The 23,734-nt window shown below is 42.0% G+C and overlaps 1 protein-coding gene across 1 annotated transcript; it reads left to right on the forward strand.

Annotated features, from left to right (window-relative positions):
- The first annotated feature begins 387 nt into the window (after nt 1–387).
- On the forward strand, nt 388–22,978 carry slc7a8a (solute carrier family 7 member 8a). Its single transcript, XM_085266678.1, has 11 exons — nt 388–1,275; nt 6,669–6,873; nt 10,371–10,522; nt 16,331–16,456; nt 17,242–17,395; nt 17,827–17,950; nt 19,060–19,163; nt 19,553–19,649; nt 19,765–19,914; nt 20,115–20,292; nt 20,700–22,978. The coding sequence occupies exons 1-11, from the start codon at nt 1,143–1,145 to the stop codon at nt 20,858–20,860; spliced, it is 1,584 nt and encodes a 527-aa protein (XP_085122804.1). The 5' UTR covers nt 388–1,142; the 3' UTR covers nt 20,861–22,978.
- Nucleotides 22,979–23,734: the final 756 nt, after the last annotated feature.

Genomic DNA, 23,734 nt, shown 5'->3' on the forward strand with positions numbered 1-23,734 from the left:
CACACACACACAAACAAACACAGATTTACACACAAATCCCTGTGAACACTTGTACATTTTGGTTCACGCATGTAAATCATCAGACTAATTTCTCTCCACAGAATCAAAATAAATGTTACACCCCCGATTTAGGGAAAGGGGTCTGTGACCATGTAAAGCTGCACAGACCCCACGGATGAAAACACACCGGCAGTGCTGTGGCGTGCAGCGTGAGGTGTGACGTCTCGGTGAAAGAGCTAAATTTAGACCGCATCTTGAATAATAAGCGAGAGAGTATGACAGAGGAAGGGGGGCAAAGGGAGCAGAAGCAATGAAGACTGAATCTACATATATATCTTTTCTTTTCTCTTAATCAAAAAGCGGTTTTAGTTGTTTATTGAAGGAGGAATGAGTAACGCAGCACGAGCTCATGGTCGTGAGAAGAAAAACACAGACTCGAAGTAGACAGGGGGCTGGGAGTGGGGCGGTGCTATGAAGAACGTGTATCTACTCAAATTCAGTGTTCTGTTCAAGGTTTTCACAAGTCGGTGTTTACGGCAAAGTTGAGCTACTTCTGAGTGTTTCCTGCACTGCTGGAGCAGCTCTCTGAGAGGATGTTTTTGTCTCTCCGGCTCACACCTGGAACAAGGAAAGACTGAGAGAGCTCTTTCTTGTTTTGTTTCGAAGTGTCTCTTTGTTTGACACAAGGACCGTGTCACTGTATTTATTACCTACCTGACACTGGAATAAGCGTTTTTCTCTCGATAAACGGACTTATCATCACGCGCTGCTTGTGTCAGGCTCTACTGCGCGAGATCACTTTGTTTGGTTTGTCAGCTGCGCGGAAATCTTGAAGAAACTTAGCTGTCAGGAAGCTGCGCTTTTTTATTTCTTTTTGCACACGGTTTCCAAAAAGCACTTCACATTTTTGCTGACCTTATGCTTTTTAATATAGAGATTTTTTTTCTTAATCTGACAAATTAATCAAGTTGCTGAAAGCAGCAACGATAAACGTCCTTTATCAGATAAGCGGGGCACGTTTCCTGTACGCACAAGGAAGACGCACAAGGAAGACGCTTGCGCTCAAGCACTCCAAGCGCACGGGCAACACCAAGTGCATAAAAAAGACATTTAAAACGAAATAAAATCGTCCATCTAATAAGATGACGGACGGCCCAAGACAACGCAGCAGCACGGCGGGATCTGCCAAGGATGGTGCCGCTGTGAAGGAGTCAGGAGGAGGTGTTGCGCTCAAGAAGGAGATCGGGCTGGTGAGCGCCTGCGGTATTATTATTGGTGAGTGTCACTGCCGTTGCGTGGGAATGACATGTGGTGCAGGCTGTTGTCTGACAGCACAGCGACGAATCTTTATGTTGAATGTCTGAGGGTCTGAGACTGTATGAAAAGTGTGTAAAAATGAGAATATGACAAACAGGGACGGGACTAAGCACTGCAGAGAAAATCAGAGTATACAGCCACCTGCTCTTCAGTTATGAGCAGGGTAAAAAAAAGCTGCACTGGGATCAAATTCCAGATTTGATGAATGTAGTTTACAAGTTTATGATAATGATGATCATTTGTGTGACTCTAAAAGCAAGGCAGAAATGTTGCCAACACATATTGTAGTTAATCAAAAAGGGCGTTAAGTCTCCATCATGCTTAAAATGATTAAAACAGGCAAACACACTCTCTACAGAGCAACCTCACATGACAGCTGGAAACAGCTGAACACAGGTAGACACCACAAACTAAACTTATATTGTAATTGAGTCTGCCCTGTAACAGTCTCCTGCCCTTTGCCCCTGCAGTCGTTAATCACTGAAGCTATCATCATTTTTCTGTAGTCAATTTTCTGCAGCAATCAGGATGTTGTCCCTTTAACTCATCTCTGAGGATTGGTGCATGCAGTTTTTAGGCTCATGTGACTGATCTGAGCCTGCAGCTGTAATTTAGTTAGGATTGACTGGAAAATGCACCTTTAGCCCATTATAATGCACACACACACCAAAATACAAGCTCAAAATTTCAACCCTACAGTGATACTGGATCATCCACTTACCATATATGGTTCATCAGATAAAGGGTTAAAGACATTTCTCCAGCCACTTTAACTTTTAGTTCAGTTATTTGACTCCTTACTCCTGTAAAATGCAGGAACCTTTGCACGGGAATCCACCATTCTTTGTAATTACAGCTGAATACTGCACCGTGACACTTTTGAGGAAAAGTACTAATAGAAAGCTGCTTTGCTATGTATTTGAGTATCGTGTTGAGTGCAAAGACCCACAAGACTGTAAAGTTTAAGATCAAATCAGTAACATTTTGATATTTTCATTATGGATTTTCAAAAATTTCACTCCATGACTAAGACTCCTGTAGTGATAATGCCCACTATTCATGCTTAGAGTGTTTAATAAAGTATTGAGTACTCCAGCAGTCCCCTAAACTGCAAGGAGTGAGGAGTAAGGAAATGATGACAAAGGCTTAAGTCTTCGAATCGTTCAAAGTGCTGTTTTATATTACACGGGGCAAATTGTAAAATAAGCTATATGTACTGCAGCGTAACATAACATGCAAACTTCTCTTGGAAGAAGCTTTCCGAGGTCAGAGATAGAAGCAATGATGATGAGGATCAGGTGTGTGATTGATTAGCATTGTTTTAAATGTTGACTGATTGATTTTCAATCAAAATAGTTACCAAATAACCAGAAATTGCTTTTCATTTCAATTCAAATGACCACAATCAGCCTACTAGCACTGTCACTATCCTCGTGGATTAGATGGACTCAGTTAACGCGAGCGGTGAAAGCCATCCCTCATTTGTCTAACAGCAACAGGGGTCTCTCGATGCATTATCATCATCACATGACAAACTGATCTATAAAAACTTTGGGGTAAAATATGGCACAGGTTGTCCTGCCAGAGTGTGCGGTCCTCATGCTGACCTTGCCAGGAGGAATAGAAGGGCGGGGGATGAGTCACTCATTCACGTGTTTCCACGGCAACGGGAGAAGAGAGGGGAGACGGCGGGGTGGGTTGATATCCCGAGAAGCTTTCAACAAGAGAGGAGTACAAAAAAATGACGTGGCAGGGAGAGATGAGACTGTTACTCTGTGAAATCAGACGCTGGAGATCCCTGCGCATGCTGACAGCATCCTTACTCCACCAGCTCAGCTCCACCCTTCAACACACCCGCATTCATCATAATCTAAACTGCTTGCTTTATCAATCTCCATTTACCTGCCAATCGTTAAGAAATGTTGGGGCAGCACAGGGCCGGGAGGTTTTTATAGCCCTCCATAGTCCACACTCCTCGGCGCTCAGCCCTCTTGTCCTTGGCCAAGTAACTCATTCATGCCACTTCAGTTCACGCCGTCCTGTGCGAGGGAGACGTGAGCTCAGGTGACTCGACTGATCCTTTGGTTCACGAACATGCCCTGCTGGGTTTCCATGAAAAGGGTCGAGCACACGAGGACATCAAATGTTTTTATGGCCTATTGTACAGTTCAGGCATTTATCGCTCATACACGTACACACACACACACAAATGAAGACACGTAACTGCAGAAAGGTCCAAAGCCTGGGATTAGAAGTGAACTTTTGGCCATTCTTGGCTCCACCCTGATAATGCTGTTTTATTAGCTTGCCTGGCTTAGCCATGTCTGAGCTGCACTCCAGTCTTTGTATTATGTAAAGAAATTCCTGGATGAATTGTACTTTTATTAAATATTAATTTCTTTTTAAACTGACTCACATTGCAGAGACTAAATCCAGGAATAATTGGCAGGATTAATGATAAACAGACAAACAAGCCTGCCTTTATTTTGCTTCCTCTTTTCCTCTCCTTGCTATCAAAACCATTAATGCGAGTTACGTCCGATTAATTACTTCAGTGTAATAATACCTTCCTTTCATATTCAAAAGCATGCACGCATGCACAGTCTGAGTCTCCGGCTGAGGGCCAAGCAGCAGGTTGCCTCAGCTTGGTAGCTGTTTAAACAGGGATTTGCAGCTGAGGGGAAATACAAAGACTAATTCTACAGAGCTTTGCAAAGGCTCATCTGGGTTATATCATAATGCTGCACAAACACACACACGCTGCCTAACATTTATAACTTGTGGATGCTGTTTGGTTGAGTGATATCTTTAGGGGTGTCACAGGGAGGCTCAGGCAAGCGAATTTATACAATAGGCTGTATATAAAAGAGGGACATAGGCATCATTTATCTACAGTCTATGTAAAAGACTGAATATATAAACAGTGGTTAATGTGGAAACCATTGGCTTATAAACTACGGTTTCAAAGTGTTGAGTGTAGCATTTTAGCATTTTCTTTTTTCTTGTGGAAAGTTGTCTTAGCCACTTTCTTGAGCAACGTGCGTCTCTAATCTGCTGTGACATTAAGACTGATGCTGACTTTGCAAAAACACCCTTGGAACAAAATGTACTTACTGGGGGGGATGAACACCAGACTCCTTACTTTTTAGCTACTTTTTATTTCATTGGGGGTGGGTGGGGGGGTTACATGACTGCTCTGGTGACTCATGTGGGCAGCTGAACGTACCAGACAGTGATCCCAGTTTCTATTATGAGTCACATAAAATGTGGCTTCCTAGAAACCTAGATATGAAAAAGTGGTCTTTCTAATTCCTTAAAAATGAAATCTTGTTTTGAAAAACAAGGAACAGAAATATGCTCAGAGGGCACAAACCAATCCTCTTCTTTTATGAAACAACGATCTAATAAAAAATATATTATTTATATTTTGTAGTTAAAAATGTACCTAAATATGTAAAAAAGAACAACTTTGTGGAGATTCGACAGCTCAGACTTTTTATCGCCTGCTTCTTAAAGGTGATGCAGCACTCAGCTGGTCAGAGATTGCAAAGAGTTTAGCAACTCCACATTAAAAAACCAAAAAAACCTCCCAAATTTCTTTCCCCTTGGCCTGCTTGGAGACAAAGGGGTGTAAAACAACAAATGTAAGAACAGGAAACATGCAGATTCCACATTAGTCAGCAGTCTTGCACCGTAGTGCGCAATGATGCACATGACATGAACGCACTACATGCAGGCGCACATTTGATTGCCTCTATAAAAAAGTCTCCATTATCTAAAGCTCAGAGCATAAACACATTCAAAACAACATAGATCAGACACTTTACACTCAAAAGCCTCTGGAAAGTCTACCAAACTTTATGTTGCACAGGCAAATCCACCCATCCAGACCGTTTTACAAGAAAAGCAACATTAATGCTGAGTCAGCAGATGGCTGCTTTCCCCCCCTGCCTCTAGATGTTAAAGGTGAGGCACTTTCTGTCATAAAGTTGTCAACAAAATCAGGGGAGAAAGAGTTTGTTTGTCTCCTTTTTACCTTTAAGCTGCAACTAGCGTTATGTAAGCCGGCGGCTGCTCTCGCCACTCGCACATGATCCATATGGAGTCTGTTACAGCTAAAAAACAATGTGCATGTTTTTAGTTGTGCACATGCCTTTGACTTAGATTAGGCTAATCTTAGAAAGCCGAGGTACCACGAGCGCTTAAATAGAGCAGCATTGTGTGTGTATGAGTGTGCAAACAAGGGAGGATTTTTAAAAAAAAATATTGTTTGATTTAGATTTATACAGGCCTGAAGAATCAGTCCTGTATTACACAAGAAATTAAAAAAAAGCCCACATGATTTCCTGGAAGATATATAAACAGAGATGTAGCGTTAATATTACACAGGTAAAATGTCTAAAAACCTTTACTAAAGGATGGTTTAGTTTGTCTAATTGGTTAAAATGGAAGTAGTTTGATAATATTCACAACTTAGAGCCCTAATCCCCCAGCTTGGTATGAACAGGAGTCGACAGCAGCTTAAATACTACACTTTATCTGCAGTTATAGCAGCCACAAAGGATCCACCTGATGATGTCTCAAGGCACAATATGATAGCATCGTTCATATCTCTGACTTTTGTACTGTAACACTGCACTCACTGTGATTTAACCCAGCCAACCTTTGACCCCGGCACTTTTCCCTGTGGCTGATGGCATCAAGCCTTCAAACCACGGTGAGCTGAACTTGATCAGTTCTCGTGACCGCCAACGTCAGCCTTATCAGAGGAGTGAACGCTTTCGTGTTAGACCTGAACCCAACCATCCGTCTCTTTCATCTGCTGTGCAAACTGCTCTCTGACGCTCATTGAATATGTCAGGGCATTATTCTCCCCCCTCTGCGTCCACGTTTCAGTCCTCCTCCCTCTTTGCACTCGTTAACCCTGCTCTCGGCCCTCTTCCATCTCCTCATAGCTATGCCAAGTCAGCATATCGCAGGTTCCCACTTTGCCAGGCAGCTCGACTGATTCATTGCTGTTGAAACTCTGCTCGTTCTCTCTCTTATTTTTTAAAGCATCTTTTCCATTTTACTCGTGACCTAACTATTTATTTCCTGTCTAGTTTGTCATATGTCTGTTTCCTCAGTCTTTCCCTCGGTGCTTCTGGGTGAATTCATACACCAGTGATCAGCCATCCACTTGTATAATAATCACAAGATAGTAATAAATTGGTAGAGCAGTTGCCCTTATAGCCACACTTTGTTTTCTAATAACATGGGACAAGCCCTAAAGCTAGACAACTACTTCCCATAATGCTTTTGGACAGCACTTCTGAAACGTGAACCCTTTCTCTCCCTCCACCCTCCACCAGGTAACATTATTGGCTCAGGTATCTTCGTCAGCCCAAAGGGTGTGATGGAGAATGCCAGCTCAGTGGGCCTGGCTTTGATCGTCTGGATCATCACCGGCATCATCACCGCCATCGGGGCGTTGTGCTACGCCGAGCTAGGCGTCACCATCCCCAAGTCTGGAGGAGACTACTCCTACGTCAAGGACATCTTCGGCGGGCTGGCAGGGTGAGTGAGTCGTTCGTTCTTTTATAGATGTCACACATCTTCAGGGGTAAATCAGCACCTGTGTTTTAACTCTTCCCCGATTGGAGGTCTATTAGGGGTAACTCTGTTTTGTTTATTTTAATTGAGGAGTTTCTATCATTGGCCTCGTCATTGAACAAAAGGCCTCAGAGTAGCTTACTGGGGCCACCCTTCGAAAAAACAGAAACTTATCCTAATGGCCCTGAAACCATGTTTTTATTGATTATATAATGAGGTGTCAAAACTCAACATTAAGGATACGGGGGGGGGGGGGGGGGGGGGGGGTCGCCAGCTGTCTTCTTTATGCTGGAAAAAGTTAAGACCATGACGTACAAAAAATAGGACACCATTTGTTACTAATTGAAAGCTGATTTTCTCCATAACAAATGTGTTTTCAAAGGATTACATCTTTGTAATTGGAATGATTTATAGTTCAGCTTCTCTCTTTGGACTTTTTTATTCACTCTCACATCAGTGAGGGCTAAGAAGCCCCCAGTCATTCCACAAAAGGTTTGGTTATTAACTGCATAACAAAGAGAAGAAGGGCCTGAAATGGGCCAGAAACGACTAAAGTTAATTTGACATGGATTTGACGAGTCCTGGTGGATTATCCAGCTGATGGAGCTCAGATGTATGGATCCAAAGCAGGTCCAGAGGTACAAGCACAGCAACCAGATATAACATATTAAAAACACTAAATCCCACAATGACGTTAATTTTGTGAAATTTTTGCATCTAAAGTCCACCGTAGAAAGGTGGACTTTAGCTTGTAGCCAGCTGCAGATCTTAGAAACAGACATTCACCCAACTGACTCAAATTAGTTGCCAGTAAATGAGCTTCCAGGTGACTCAGAGAATCTCGAATGGCACGCCGCTGTGGGGGTTTTCAATCTTTAATGGAAAGTTTTGAATTGACTTTCCGCTCACGGCCTCCTCCCATTCATCCATAAATGGCTTCTTACAGCAAGAGCTTGGGAATCACGCTAAGTTAGTTTCCTAGCAAAAACAATATTGTTTGTTAGCGAAGATTTCACACACACTAGGCCTTTTCTCAGAAAGTAAACACACACCAGACCATTGTTTTTTTTTCCAACTATCACAAGGATGCATATTATCAAGATATTCTGGGAGAGGAATTCAAGCAGACCAAACAGACAATGATTGTTTGTGTCTCTTTGTGCGCAAACTATCAATACACATCAATGAACATCTAACTCCAGAGACTTTGTACTCTGTGGCTTCACATGCTCAGTTTGAAGTGTTGGGGCCGCACCGTTTCCATGTGCCCTGGGTATAGCATAAATAAATCCATGTTCAAGGGATGTTTGTTTTTGTTTTGCTGCTCCCTTTGTCCCCATCTGTGTATATGGGGGCGTGCTTATAAGTCACTAACTGGAATGGTGGGTGTACTTACATCACCTTCGCAGCTGTGCGAAGGCGAGCTCGCGGAAGAAAGAATTTGAAAATTGTATCGTCAAACACTTGAATGGACAGCGCTTCATGCACAAAGGGCCTTTGTTGTATCAAACTGACGAGGGTTACGTAACACCTGTAATGTCCCCTACACGGAATACTGTAGGTGTAGCTGGTTTCAGTGGTTTAAGTGGAAGTTAAATGGAAACAAATGATTCACAAATTTCTCATTACATTCCATCATCCTAACTGCAAACCCTTCTGAAACTCTACACCGTAACTTTGCTGTGCCCGACACCGTAAACTGACGTGCATTTACTTAGAAATGTAACTGCAGGCCATGTTGTAGCCTCGACAAGTGGGTGACGCCGACAGCTGCATCTGTAGCTGTCGAGGGCGATGTATGGTTACATTTCTAGGAAGGTGCACGTCAGATTACGGTGTAGGATTTCCAAAGGGCTTGAAGTTATGACGTACCTAATGTGTAGGTTTAAAACAAAGTCGACTGAACACTAGCAACAGTGTCAACCACTTGTGTAGTCTAGGTCAAAGACTATACATAGACTCAGTGCAGAAGAAAGGCATTACTGTTAGCATTTTAGTTTTTAGGTGCAATGCTAACTTATGAGCTAACAGAATCTAACATTGTTTTCTAGCTGCATCCACAAACTTTATACACTGATATATTTAAATACTACTTAGTGCTAAATAACTTACAGATTGTTCTTTTCATAATTTATTAACAACCTAATATTCAACAAGTCCATTTTATAATATTATAGATAATTTATACATTAATTAACATTAAAATATTGCAGCTAGCTTGGTGTGCTTCAAAGTGTAATGGTAGATTAGCTTGTTTCATCGTTGTCACCTTAGTTTATCATATGTTTACACATTAAACCCAACACATTATTTTTTTACTGTATTTAACAGTAATAAATGTAGGTTTTAGATCCTTTTAGTAAAGTAAAAAAATACATCATTTACCTGAAATATACTAAATTTGAGTATTAAAAATGCTAAAAGTGAAGCGAGCAGTGTGAAAGGGGAGTTATTCGAGAGTGACGTTTTTTAACAAACACTCACAAATTCCAGCGAGCCGCCATCCCATTAATGCACTCGAGTGTAATGATCCCTTTTTAAGCTTCCAGAGAATTTAATGGAGATATCACGTGTACGGTTATACCTGTCACTCCGTTAAGCCCCTGAGCTCTGCTAAATCTCGTGTCATCAGCCCGATATTCATTTTATTCCACTATTGCTGATATCTGCCTGTTTGCATGTTTTTGTTATCATGCTGAGGCGAGTGAGATAAGTATTGTCAGGCATGTCTATCTAAACAAATCATGTAAGATGAAAACGAGGTGAAAATTACAAAATACATCAATGTGAGTAAACACAATAAAAAATGTAACAAAAAACAATGGGCTGATGTGATATTAAAGCAGACAATGTGTAACATGTGGCGTGTTGGTGTATTGTTTCACTGTTGCGTTTCTCCATGACTACTGCTACTTTGGCAGGTTAAAAGACTGGATGAGTCACCCCATTTTAAACTGTTGCCAGGCAGAAATGTTAGTGGTCTGGGTTAAACTAAATGTCGTTTCCCTGCACAAACACAGGAAAATAACGGGGCAATGTGCCGGTAACCTAACATCAAAGTAGCTGCAAATTTTTTTTACTATTTTAGTCACAAGCAGCATGAGATTTCCTCTCTTTGCTTTGTTCTGAGTGATGCAAGGAAGTGGTTCTATTCAGTAACTGGGTCATTTGTTTTTTAGTGTTAGCTGAGTATAGCAACTGAAGCCATTCATGGCTCCTCAGAACCCAAAGGTGACACTGTTGTGTAGCTTCTTTTCCTAGTACAAACTATTAAATTAATGTAATGTGGAGAAAGTGAAATAGGCACTGGTACTTTCATAAATGATTCACTAATCATTGACTGTTACAAGCTTAATAAACCATGAACATATGAACTGTTTTATTGACTTGTTATTTTTGTTCGCGTAGTCCATTAATACTCAGTTAAAGTTCTTTCATAACTATCCCTTCTTTTTGCGCAGGTTCCTGCGGTTGTGGATCGCTGTGCTTGTCATCTACCCGACCAACCAGGCTGTGATCGCGCTGACGTTCTCCAACTATGTCCTGCAGCCTCTGTTCCCCACCTGCTTTCCACCAGAAAATGGCTTGCGTGTGCTGGCTGCCGTTTGTCTTTGTGAGTAGCACATCACATCTAACTCGTGTGCACACGCCCAGACACAAATGAACCACAACCCAGAGGTGTGTTTTCCACGTCATGGAGGACAGACTTCCAACAACTAAGATAAACTGAACTACAAACTCTGACTGAATTTAATGGCGTTAATGCTAAACTGGTGAAGGCATTGACTTCTAAAGGTTACATAATAATTTGTGAAACACAAAAACGTTTAAGCAGTGATGTCTGTGAAGGTTCTCAGTCGTCCAGGTCATCGTAGTCTAAGGAGCTTGGAAAGAAAAGCGTCTGGACTTCTTTAAGTTTCTTGAAGACGTTTCAGCTCTCATCCGAGAAGCTTCTTCAGTTTTAAGAGCAATTGGTGGAGAGTCCCAGATTTTTTAAGACCTATTGGGTGTGTCCATAAGAGGGTCGTGGAGTCCCTATTGATCCTCTGCCTAATCACACGGTGTGAAAACGGGTGTTGGATCTCATAACTGGATTATAGATGGCGGACAGTTGGTGTCGTCAGCACATTGGTGTCGACACCAACTGTCTGGAGTTCTTCAAGAAACGTAAAGCAGTCTTTCTGAGCTGCTTAGAGTGGGGGTTTAAATTTGGCTTTAAGTATTGGTTATAGTTTCCTTGACGCATTGCCATCATATTTTGGCTCGGGGTCTCCAAGTGGTGTAAATGTCATCATCAGATAATGAGCAGAAGGCTCTATGGAGACCCTGTGGTTGTGTGATTGCTCCGAGTCTTACGTGGAGACTTGACCTTACAGCGGACTTGGAACGATGACTTGATCGTCTTGTCTCCGGCGCTCCATGTCGGCAACAATTGAGTACAATCGAGGGTTTGGGAGACATGTTTCACCTATTTTAAGGCCTAGTTCACTTCTCTTGTGGGAGGGGCTTAGAGCAAATATCTGCTTCATGCAGCTTTAACAAACTAGTCTAATAACAGCATTTAGATGTTGTGGAGTTCAACATTTGAAAGTCCTTTCAAGCACATTTTCCAATGCAGCAACTGTTGCTTTGTTGACGTCATCACATTCAACCTATTTATAATTCACTGACTGGTTGAGTTATGACTTTGTTTATCCAGTTTATGCCTTCTATCCCAGTTTTCCCCTGTTTTATGAAGCACTTGTGTTTTTTAACCCTCAGTTAGAGGTCATGTGAGAGAGGAAGTGCACAGGGAGCTGGCAGAGTTTAGCCGTGAGGAGTAAATGTGTGGAGACAAATGGAGAAATGTGTTGGCGCCAACATGACTGTGGTAGATTTGAGTACTTTGACAAAGTTCACACACACTAGACAAATACTTCAGGGAGCCTTGAGACACAAAAAGAGACGGTCGTGAAGCCTGGAGAAGAATACATGCACTGTTTGTGTTACCTGGCGGCGATTCGTGCGTTTCATGTATACATTGTTTTTATTGGGAGCTGTGGTCTAACCCCTGCAACTCTAATGAAATTTATTGGGGAATAAGGAGAGCAACAATGTTTTTAGGTCATCTCTTCTAAGGTACTGCAAAGTGCTTTCAGTTCTCAGGAGGACAACGGTTGTGTTCAGTGTGGTGTTTTCTGGATGCAGATTGATTTAAAATATCTCTCTCTGAGTTAAACTGCACACTAGTTCCTTCCTCGAGGCATTCTCACTCACTCATCTTGTATACTGCAGCTCTCTCAGATGTTTCCTGCATCTCCCTACTAAATCCAACTCTTGTTGTTTTTAAACTTTCTTTCTTTTTCGCCCTCCATCACTTTTTTACCATTACACTCAAAAAATGGTTGGATTTAGATCCTGAAAGTGAGTGGATGACTGCAGCATTTCTAATCAAAAGGCCGGTGGTTTGATCCCTGCTTCAGTCTGCATGCTAAAGCGTATAAAACATGCATAATTAAAAATGGCAAATACAAAGTTTCACTTTGTAAGTTTTTCAAGGGAGAGTGAAACTTTTTGCGGAGTATTGTATATTTTGATTTGCTTCCCATGATGAGCTCAGCTTGCTGTCCTGTTTGGCTTAATGATGCTGAAAGCTCACTTTCCAAAGACTTGCATGAGAATGCATGAAAAGACATTTAAATGTAGTTAACCAATTGATTGCTGCTAATGACCATAAGCCAAAAACACTACTGCTACTTTACTAAGCTGGCAGAATAAGCAGTCTTATGCTCCGAGTTATTTGGCACCAAATAGGTGGAAAGCAATAATTGCTTGCTTACATTTGAAGAAATGTCATTTGAAATTGGCAGAAGAAGCCCTGTTACAACAACAAAATAGCTACATGGCACACTTCTGGTTGGAAACACTTAAGCTTAATGCGGGAAAGCCTGTAAATACGCCTCTGAAAGGGCTGAAAGGGATCAAACTTAATAACCATCATAGTCCTTGACAAGATATACAACAAGCATGTTGGTGCTGACGAAGCAGGCAGGAAACAGCTTCTTTGATATTGTTTAGTTTTTCTGTTTCTGTCTGAATACTTTGCTTTTAATGTTTCTGACACATTGACCTGTATTAACCTGCCTTTTTTTAATCCACTTACACAAATGACTTGAAGCCAAATGTGCTTAGCTCTACCAAGAACTGCTAGCACATGCTTTATTGCGTAATTCTAGATTTTCTTCTTTCTTGAGTTGATTAGACAGATGTTGCCAGGCAGCTTTTAAGGGGAAAAAAAGCTTGCTGATGATTTGTTGCTCAGAGAAAAGTTGGTTAAAGGTCACCTGCTCGTTTCCTTTGGGTCTGTGTTTAGACGTACCTGTGATTTCCTAAACATGGCCTTTGCAGAATGTTATGTAATAGTTTGCAGGATATTGCCTTACTTATTTATTTCCGGATTAGGTGACAGGCAAACCAGACAGTACCAGTCACTGGGCAGTTTGACAGCATCATGCTGCATGACAGGCTTTTATTTTTTAAATGGTGTACCATTTCAAAGACATGCAGGGCGATTCTTCGTGAGGTCTGCCTCTTCCTACAGATGGCTCCGTGCAAGGTCATAATTCTCCAATGTTTTCCTACAGGCTCATGGTTAATTCAGGACATTTTCCTATACACACACACATGCGCACGGAGCAAATAATGTCTTCATTTTGTATGCTGTGCTTAGAAAAAGCTCAGCAGCTCCAAGTTCCAATGGTGCCTTCAGGTGTTTGTCCACAATCTGCCAGTCAGCAGCAGAGCAGGAGGGAATGTTTATGCTGTAACTGAAATGCAGAGCAGTGGGAAACATCATCTGGCTCTTAAAACAGTTGTTTACCACCAGATCAGTTTGGGGATTTAATATGTAGTTAATGAGAGTTACATAAGAATCAGTCTTGAACTAATCTGCATGCCTTTTGTTTCCTGCTTTTGTGTGGAGGAAGTAGCAGCAGGAGATGCACAAATTTCTGCGTAGCTCCACCACAACTATGTCCGATCTGCAAAGCCCATCATGTGCCCCTCTTTGTCTGCATTGAGCACACAGTATGTTAATATCATGCATGTCCGTTCACGTGCACCTGGCTTTGTTCCCCGCAGTGGCAGCTCCGCTCAGAGTTATTTAATGTGATGAACTTAATCCCACAAAGTCAAACAAGCTTATTCTTTGATGGCACCCTATTGGCCTGAACCCACTGGCTTGTTGTGCTCAGCAGTACAGATCAAATCCATTATCTCTTGTATGTGTTAGCTTTCCCATGAGGTCAAAAGCTTTTCTAAATACATTTTAGGACTTTCTAAAAAAAAAAAAAACTTCTGCTAAATGCTAGATGAGCAGGATTAGAGAGCTCTGAAAGGACCAGACAGTTAGAAAAAACATCGGTCATCCCTATAAAACTTTAACATGTCAAGTAATTTCTCGAGGCCGCGCTTATCTGGCTTCATCACATCAACCCTGATATGAAGCTCTCTAGTAAATACATCGACAGGAGCAAGTCCACAAACTTTCAAAAAGTAGCAATCACATGTAATGTTGCACTATATAAGCATGCAAGCATAGAAATGCTCCAAAGTGCATTCACACATTGCATTATTCATAAATCGCCACTCGTGTTGTAGCAACTAATTGCTTCCTTTTAAAGGGAAACTGCAGGTGAGGCACACGACGATAATGGGTGAATGTGATGATGCAGCAAGGGAGTCAAATGTCGCTGCTGTCTATGTGCGGCTTTAATCTAATTCACTGACCTGATATGAGAGAAACTTTAAATCTATCGGGGTCATCAGTAATATATCTCATATCTCCTTTGCCTGTTGGGCAAAATTATGCAGTGACAGTGCCTTTGAGTGAATGAAGTGATAAAGCAATTAATGCATAAACCAGCACAGCCTTCAGTGTTACTGATCAACAAATTTTACTCGGTTACTATTACTTCAGCTCATAAACACCCGACTCCAAAGATAAGTCGACATAAGCATGCTCAGCAGAATACTTTTACACAATCTATACACGGTCTGACTGTTTCACAGTGCAAATTTCGTATATGTCCGGTAATAACAGTAGGAGTGTCCGATCATACGTGACAATCTGAAGTCAATGATATTGAAGGATTCGGTTGAAAAATTGGAGCAAAGTGAAGTAAAACAAGTCCAGTCAGGACCACAAGAAAGTCATTATGTCCATCTGTTGTAGTTTTTGTTGGTGGTGTGGTTCTGTTGTTTTATGCTTGCAACGCTGAAAGCAGAGAGGGCAGCAGCAAGACCTCAGACCAGAGCAGCATTAATGATGGTAGATATGCTCTCGGCTAACGCCTGATTTAGGAATCGCTGTTGAGGCTACCACATAACCTACGTAAGCTGTCAACGTCACTGCCGATATTTACGCTGGTATGCGGTGAATTATGTTAAATACCTTGTCCAAGGTATTTAACATAATTCCAAGGTCCAAAGACATGCAGCTTGTGGGGATAGGTTAATTGGATAATCCAAATTGTCACTAGGTGTGAATGTGCGAATGAATGTGAGTGCGAATGGTTGTCTGTCCTGTGTGTTAGCCCTGCGACAGACTGGCGACCTGTCCAGGCTGTACCCTGCCTCTCGCCCTATGACAGCTGGGATAGGCTCCAGCGCCCCCCCGCGACCCTGAAAAGGATAAGCGGAAGCGAATGGATGGATGGATGGACCTTGTGGTCCTTGTCCCAGTGTGTTTCATGTGGTGCCAGCTGATAGAAACAAACAAAATGCTGGGACTTTTTCCCTCCTGGGTCTTTGCTCTTTGTTGTGGTCAGTTGTTTTTTTCGGGTACAAAACATTTTTGTCCCTCTAGTTCTTTCCCTTACATCAGTGCTGAGTTTAGTTTCAGCAATTGCCCTCCAGGACTTCACTGACATTTGTCCTTACATTTGTACTATGATTATTGCTCCTAACTATGATACGATTTTTAGGCAATATTGTTATTCTCATTCATACACTGCTGCGAAAAAGTAGCCCGAAACATGGCACAGGTGTAATTGGCCAATCGCAGTAGTTGCTGACTGCACCGACTCGACGTGTAGTTACATTTTTAGGTAGGTGCAGGTCAGGTTACATTGTAGGTTGCAGGGTTGGTTTTCCTGGGTTTCGCAGTTAAGACGTAGCCACTAAAGGCTAAATTCTCTGAAACGTCTTGATAAGACGGAGCTGGGGTGGAGTCGGGTTGCAAAGTGGCTTGCATATTCATATTAAATAAAAGAAGACAGAAGCAGCCTAAATAGCACAGTTTAATGAGAGTGATATCTGCTGAGCCGTCAGCTGCTGCGAGCTGGCACTGAGATCAGCGACAGCTTGCAACTGAGCTTGATTTTGAGTATTGGCTGAATTAATGCTGTCCTTGATTTATAACTGTGTGCTTCTCTCTTATTAGTGCTGCTGACATGGGTGAATTGCTCCAGCGTGAGGTGGGCCACCAGAGTGCAGGACATGTTCACTGCCGGCAAGCTGCTGGCGCTGGCACTCATCATCATCATGGGAGTCGTGCAGGTCTGCAAGGGTAAGCTCACCGCTGCCATATGTGCATTCATATGTGCATCGCTCACAATGGTTTCGCCATTTCTTGCACACACAGACACAGACTTAGGGTCAGTGGGGACGCGCTCAGTGTGTCGGGACAGTAAAGGCTTCACATCAGGGGTCAGCGAGTTGCTGGGGCCCTTTTGCTAATATCAGCAGGCTTGTGAGGGTTTACAGCACAAACATGGCTGAGGAAGAGTTATTGTAAGGGCAAAACGGGGATTTCTGCACAATTGCCTGGAGATAATGAAGAGTTCAAAGGCTGATTTGATGGGAGGAATTTAGCTCATATCTGAGGAACTGTATGCAATAGAGAGAGTGGTAGACATATCTTTAAAAACAAGCCTCAATAGGGGATTTAAAAGAATAAAAAAGAAGGAATGAGGAAAAGCAGTACACATTCTACAAAGTCACTTTACAAGGATTTAACAAAGTACCTTTTACAACTTGTTTTATACACGCTGATTTCATTAGCTGATAGTTTTCAGCTGGGCTCCCTACAGCATGGCCAGACCTCAGAGGAAACCAGGCTGTTTACCCCGGCAGCAAAACAAGTTATCAAACCAGAGATAAATGATTGGGAACAGGCCCGCTTAATTTGGGAAGGTCATGCAGATTTAAGAAATGAACAGAGAGAACCATAAAATAAACTGCTTTTTGTTTTTTGTTATTTACTATGACTAGAAAATTGGAAAAGTTTGTGCTATCGTTGTAAATGTTCCATTGTGTTTGTGCCAAGCTGAAGATTTTCTCCTCTACCTGTAGGAGAGTACTACTGGCTGGAGCCTGCCAACGCCTTTGAGCCCTTCCAGGACTACGATGTAGGTTTAATAGCCTTAGCTTTCCTACAAGGCTCCTTCGCCTATGGCGGGTGGAACTTCCTCAACTATGTCACAGAGGAGCTGGTGGATCCTTATGTGTAAGACACTTTACGCTGCCTCTCATATACATATATAAATATGAAGCTGCTGTGTGTAGAAAACCACATTCCCACAAGATTAAATGCCACACTGCCACAGGAATATATCTGATTTATAAGCTGCTTGTGACTGTTTGAGTAATTAGCAGTCACATACCAACAAAGCTTATTTTTAATCCCTGATCCTTTTTGCTAAAGCTCTCTGAAATTTATGTAACTTAACAATGGAAAAATTCCCCCTGACATTCCCAGTGTCTGGTCACAGATGTAGAAATAAAAAAGTAGTGACTTATTTCCTCATTTCCTTTTCTTTGGTAACCTTTCTTATCCATTAATACCCCACCTGTAAAACATCCTTTTTAATTTCCTTCCTTAAATCTTTTGCTTTTCTCTCAGTTCTTAAGTGAAGTATTGTGCTGTATTGTCTTCAGGAACCTTCCTCGCGCCATCTTCATCTCCATCCCTGTCGTGACCTTCGTTTACGTCTTCGCCAACATCGCCTATGTCACAGCCATGAGTCCTCAGGAGCTGCTTGCCTCAAATGCTGTTGCTGTGGTGAGTAGCTGTGGTGGTCCTGTCACTTCATTCAGACACACCTTGTTATTTCAAATGAATGACACCCTCTAATGGCCGTTGTTGGTAAATGCATGGGCAATAATACTATGACTGTGTAGGACAGGGGTGGGGAACTTTAGATGTGTCCTTGAGCACACAGCTGATGTAAAGGCTAAATGACCTCCTGAACATGTCTTGAAGTTCTCCAGAGGCCTGGTGATTAACTAGTCATTTGATTCGGGTGTGTTGACCCAGGGTGAAATGGAAAACCTGCAGGACACCAGCCCTTGAGGCCTGGAGTTCCTACCCCTGGTGTAGGATCTCAGGCATCTAGGTCAAGGTAGCCTTGAGAGCTTGAAAAGAAGGGAGCTGGATGTGGTTTTTTGAAGATGTTTTGCCTCTCATCCAAGAGGCTTCAGTTCTCAAACAACTGGTCCAAGGTCCAAGATAATATACACCTAGTAGGGTAACCATCCCCTTTAGAGGTGGTCCTGAGTCGTCACCAGGGCTGTTGGAGACATTATGGTGGGTGAGTTTATTACCTGGGACTCTCTGCTAGTTGTTTTAGAAATGAAAACATCTTTGTATGAGAGAAGAAACATCTTCACAAAGTCAGAGAAGTCCTGTTGCCTTCTTTTAAAGCTCTCAAGTCAGTAACAGTGTGTTAGATTAAGAAAAAAAACAGGAACTTTTCTGTGATTTGTTTGTTTATTACTTTGGCATAGTATGGATGTCCATGAGGGAGGTCTTTATCAGTGCCCTCGTTCACATTTTTCAAGCTGCCCAGTGGGTCAGATTGGAATCTTTGATTGGTCGTTTCAGGCCCATGGGCCTTATGTTTGACACCAGCAAGCTATAAGATATAAAAAGTAGTGTATGATTCAGTTGTAGGGTTAATTAGCATGTGACAAAACTTGAATGTAATCTATGAGTACATGTTAAGCAGTCCAGCTCCAGTTTAAAGTAAATGAACATGAGAGGTGGTGTTGAAGTGGGTTTTGCGTCTATATAGGTCTTCTGTGTGTACATCATCTATTTCTATCTCCAATTAAAACACATACTTATGTGCCTTTATGTCTGTTTATCATCCAACCCTTTCTCCATCCCAGACTTTTGGTGAGAAGCTGCTCGGAGTCATGGCGTGGATCATGCCCATCTCTGTGGCTCTCTCCACCTTCGGGGGAGTCAACGGTTCCCTCTTCACATCTTCACGGTTAGTTGGACTAGACTGACTTGTATCAACAGACTACGTACTATGTGAAGTCAGTGTTTGACATCAAGGCCAAAGCTTTACTATGAACTGCTCTAACATGACACATTTTGCATGGATTGTCTCAGTAGTCCTCAAATTTAAAGTCTGTTCTTCATAACCAAATGTAAAATGTGGCAGACAGAGAAGTCAACTAGGGCACTTGGTTTGGGGCAGGCAGCGTTTTTGGAGAGGTCGAAATGAGCTTTAACCTGCTTTTATGTCCACTAAATTCATCACAGTCGTAATACTGAGCACCCAGACTCCCTCCAGTCTTTCTTGCTTTCTTCATAATGTTTGGCTTCTCCCTCGTGCTAACATTGTTCATTGTGTTTGTCCTTCTCCCTTTGCAGACTGTTCTTCGCCGGAGCCAGAGAGGGCCACCTCCCCAGTCTGCTGGCCATGATTCATGTGACACGCTGCACTCCCATCCCTGCCCTGCTCTTCACAGTGAGTACTGCTCTCCCTGTTACACGGCTCCATATTACCTCTACCACATACACAAGTTCTTCTGTCTCCATTGACCACACTCGGTTAAACACAACAAACCTTTCTCATTCCTCAGTGCCTGTCCACCCTCCTTATGCTGTGCACCAGTGACATGTACACCCTCATCAACTACGTGGGCTTCATCAACTACCTCTTCTACGGAGTTACTGTCGCCGGGCAGATTGTTCTGCGTATTAAACAGCCCGACATGCACCGGCCAATCAAGGTCTGTTCATGTGGTGCTTTGGTTTAGCTTTGTACTCAATATATTTTGCACTTTGCTTATTTAAACAATGTAAATGTCCATCTAGTTCAGCTTTAATGGGAATAGCTTTTAATTTGAGTTAAATGAATGATTAAAAAGTGGTTTAAAAAAAATTGTTCTTTCTACGTTATAAAAATCTGTTTTCCTCTCTCTCCTCTCAGATCAGCCTGATATGGCCGGTAATTTACCTCCTCTTCTGGGCCTTCCTGCTCATCTTCTCCCTCTACTCTGAGCCCCTGGTGTGCGGCATCGGCCTCGCCATCATGCTCACCGGTGTCCCAGTCTATTTCCTGGGAGTATACTGGGACAACAAGCCACAGTGCTTTGACGCTTTTGTTGGTATGTCCCCATAAATCAGCCCAATATTTTTCCTCTCATTAACTTAATGATTCAATGTTCAGGAAATGCAAATTCATTATTGTTTAGGAACTATTTTATAAGTCAGAAGTGTTCTTTGACACCGTACTTAATTTAGACACAACATGCTTTAAAATAATTATATATTTACAGAAGCAATCATGACCAGTGGAACTTCGTGTCATGAGATGTAGCTCTTGGGTTGTTTGTAGTTGACTTTGATGTGAATTTGTTAGGACGTCCACTCCACGACCGCAATGTTATAAAATGTTATAACTACAAGTAATAGCAGTTGTTTTTCTTTATGCTATTTAATAACTGCATCATGTAGTCAGACAGCCTGCACCTCAATCTGTCCTCACTCCTTTTCTTTTGCTCTCTTCTCTCAGATAAAATGACATACGTGGGCCAGAAGTTCTGTATGGTCGTTTATCCGGCCGAAAGCGACAGCAGCAGCAGCGGGAGCGGCGAGGAAGGCGAGGAAATGAAGGAGGCTAGGGCTCCTCTGTCGAAGGAGGACAGAGACAACCGCAAATCAGCAGACTGCTGAAGTGCAACTTTTCATATCTCACCTGCTCACCAAACATATTCAGACACCCACGTGGGTGCACACGCACACACACACACACACACATGAAAACACACATCTATACACGTGCCCCCACGCCTAGTCTTTTATTTGATGTCAAATTAAGTAGTCTGGCCTCAAACCTTCCTGTCTGGGGTCCATCAAAAGTGCAATAAACAAAGGTTAGCACCTTCCATTTCATCATCATCATCATCGCCCTGCCCTTTATTCACTATCTGCAAACTCTCGCTGTAAGAGCGACTTTTTTTATACGTTTTTTTTTTAAATTTCTATCACAAGACTGACCGTGATGACTTCAACGCTTTTTTTTGTTCTTAGTTTTTTTGATGTTGTTAATCTGTGTTTTCATGCGTTCAGCACACCCGAGCTGCATTTTGATTGTGAAAATCCGATTCAGATCAAGTCATTTCATGTTGTGATGTACACTAATACTGTTTTTGTGTTTAACTTTAATTCTGAAACATTTCTCATTCATTTACTTTGTAATTGTGATAATTGCTTAAGTTTTTCTAGTACTATTAATATATTAATTTTAGTGTTTTCTAACACCGTATTCATGTCAGCTCTTTTTGTATTCTTCGAAGTGTGAATGTGGGACACCTGTATTGTATTAGTGGTGCACAGGTTTTTTTCTTAATTGCCTTAATTAGAATATACTCCTGTGCTCGTGTGCCATTCCAGCTGCGTTTTGACAGATGTGGGGACTTTTTCTTTTCTTTTATCAAAAGAAAATGAAGCAAACCCCCCCCCCCAAAAAAAAAACACACTACACAGCAGCACGGGCTGAAAGGAGCCCGCTGGTGAGTCGCGCTCGTTTTCTCCATGCTTTGCTCGCGTGCTCGTGTGAACGCCTGCGTTTAAGTGTTTCATGACCTCTGATGAAAATGTTTTTGTAGCTTTACTTTGTAGCTTTGTTGAAATCAGTTTTATGCTTTGTGTAAGGCATAAGCACAACAGCTTTACAACAAAATGATATTTTCGAATAAAGTAATGAAGTAGACGACATTTTAGTGCAATATTACGACTGCTACCAGCAAAATCTGAACACGCACCCCTGAATGAACTCATTACATGCTGTCTGGTTATGTTATGATTGTCCTGTACATTCTGGTAACAACACTCCCACGCACATAAACACTCACTCCTGTATCCACAGCCTTCCTAGTTTTACACTAGTGTCTCAGGGCATCCCCACTGCCTTCTCCTTACATACAGTACACTGCCTAAAACCAAACACATCCGGCTGACGGCTTGTTTGAAAACCAGTTTGTTAGTGGTATATGTCTGTACTGGTGCTTTAGATATTTATTCCTCAGGAGTCTCAGTCACACAAGAGGATGATAAGTGTTAGAAACCAGTGTTGTAGAGATTTGTCTTAAACTGTAAGAGGCGCAGGGTTTCTTGGATGTCTTTACAAGTACAATGATGTGTTTTGTGCCTGATTGTGCATTTACACCAGTGTCATAACAGTCTGTAGATTGTTTCTTAGTAAATAAAAATAACCACTGACTAATGTTTGAATTTTTAATTAAGGCCTCATTTATGTCTATCTATCTATAAATGTACACAAAATAATTTCAAAGGATGCTTTTAATGTGAACACCTTCGATCGTGACATTTCCATCAGTTTTTATGATGCAGGCCTGAAAACTTTTTCAACTCTGAAACAAAATGCTGCAACTTTATGTGACACGACAATGCAAACTGTGCCAGGTGTAACACAAAGTTTGAAGCTTGATCTGTGTTACTTAAAGCACCGCAGCGCCGACTTTCCTTCCCTGATGTGCTGCAGCTGCGCTTCTTGCTTGCATTTAGACCAAAAACAGACCTTCAGTGTGGTGGAACTATTTTTGTTGTATGTGCAAATAGCTAAGGTGATATGAAAGTTCCCTACTTGCAATATGTTATAATAACCACATACGCTGTAATAAGAATGCCATTTTTAAATCTGTCTCTAATTTAAGATGCATTTTACCTTCCGTGCTGAGACTCAAGTCTCAAGCCTACTTCTGTGTTGAAAATGTAAATGTACATGTTGGCGATGAGTGTGTGAGAAGAATTAAAAACATATGTGAGGAAGCGTTCTCATGTCTTTGTTTTTGCAGCTTCAGTTGAACTTAATCATCTAGTTACGTGTCCATGGTCCGGTGTTGTCTGACCTGTTCATGCTGTTGGCAGACTGATACACTTGATCACACTGAGAAAGGTTAAAAAAAAAGATAGGGGTGCTAGATGCCGTTTATAGGTTTACATTATGGGTCATTTCAGCCTGTTGCTGCGTGGTTGCAAAATGTATATAATTCAACTTTTGTGGATCTAAAGGTTGTTGTGAAATGAAAACGATAGGATGGATCATAGGAAGGTCTAAAAAAAAAAAAACGTTATTTTAGCTCGTTGATAGGTGGTTGCCAAGCAATGTGGTGACACCACAATATATCATACATAATTTAGCTTTTGAGTATTAGAAATTTTGAGATGTGGCTCAAGAGTTGGGAGTTCGCCTTGTAATCGGAAGGTTGCTGGTTTGAGCCCCGGCTTGGACAGTCTCGGTCATTGTGTCCTTGGGCAAGACACTTCACCCGTTGCCTACTGGTGGTGGTCAGAGGGCCCGGTGGCGCCAGAGCCTCGCCTCTGTCAGTGCGCCCCAGGGTGGCTGTGGCTACAATGTAGCTTGCCATCACCAGTGTGTGAATGGGTGGATGACTGGATGTGTAAAGCGCTTTGGGGTCCTTAGGGACTAGTAAAGCGCTATATAAATACAGGCCATTTACCATTTAGATGTGACTTATTGAAATGAGATGTTACCGTCATGAAATAAAATGATGGAAGCTATTT

Source organism: Mchenga conophoros, linkage group LG3 (genome assembly GCF_057382185.1).
Source record: "Mchenga conophoros isolate Kocher_MC1m ecotype Shallow Benthic linkage group LG3, M_conophoros_male_GT1.1, whole genome shotgun sequence".
NCBI lineage: Eukaryota > Metazoa > Chordata > Actinopteri > Cichliformes > Cichlidae > Mchenga > Mchenga conophoros.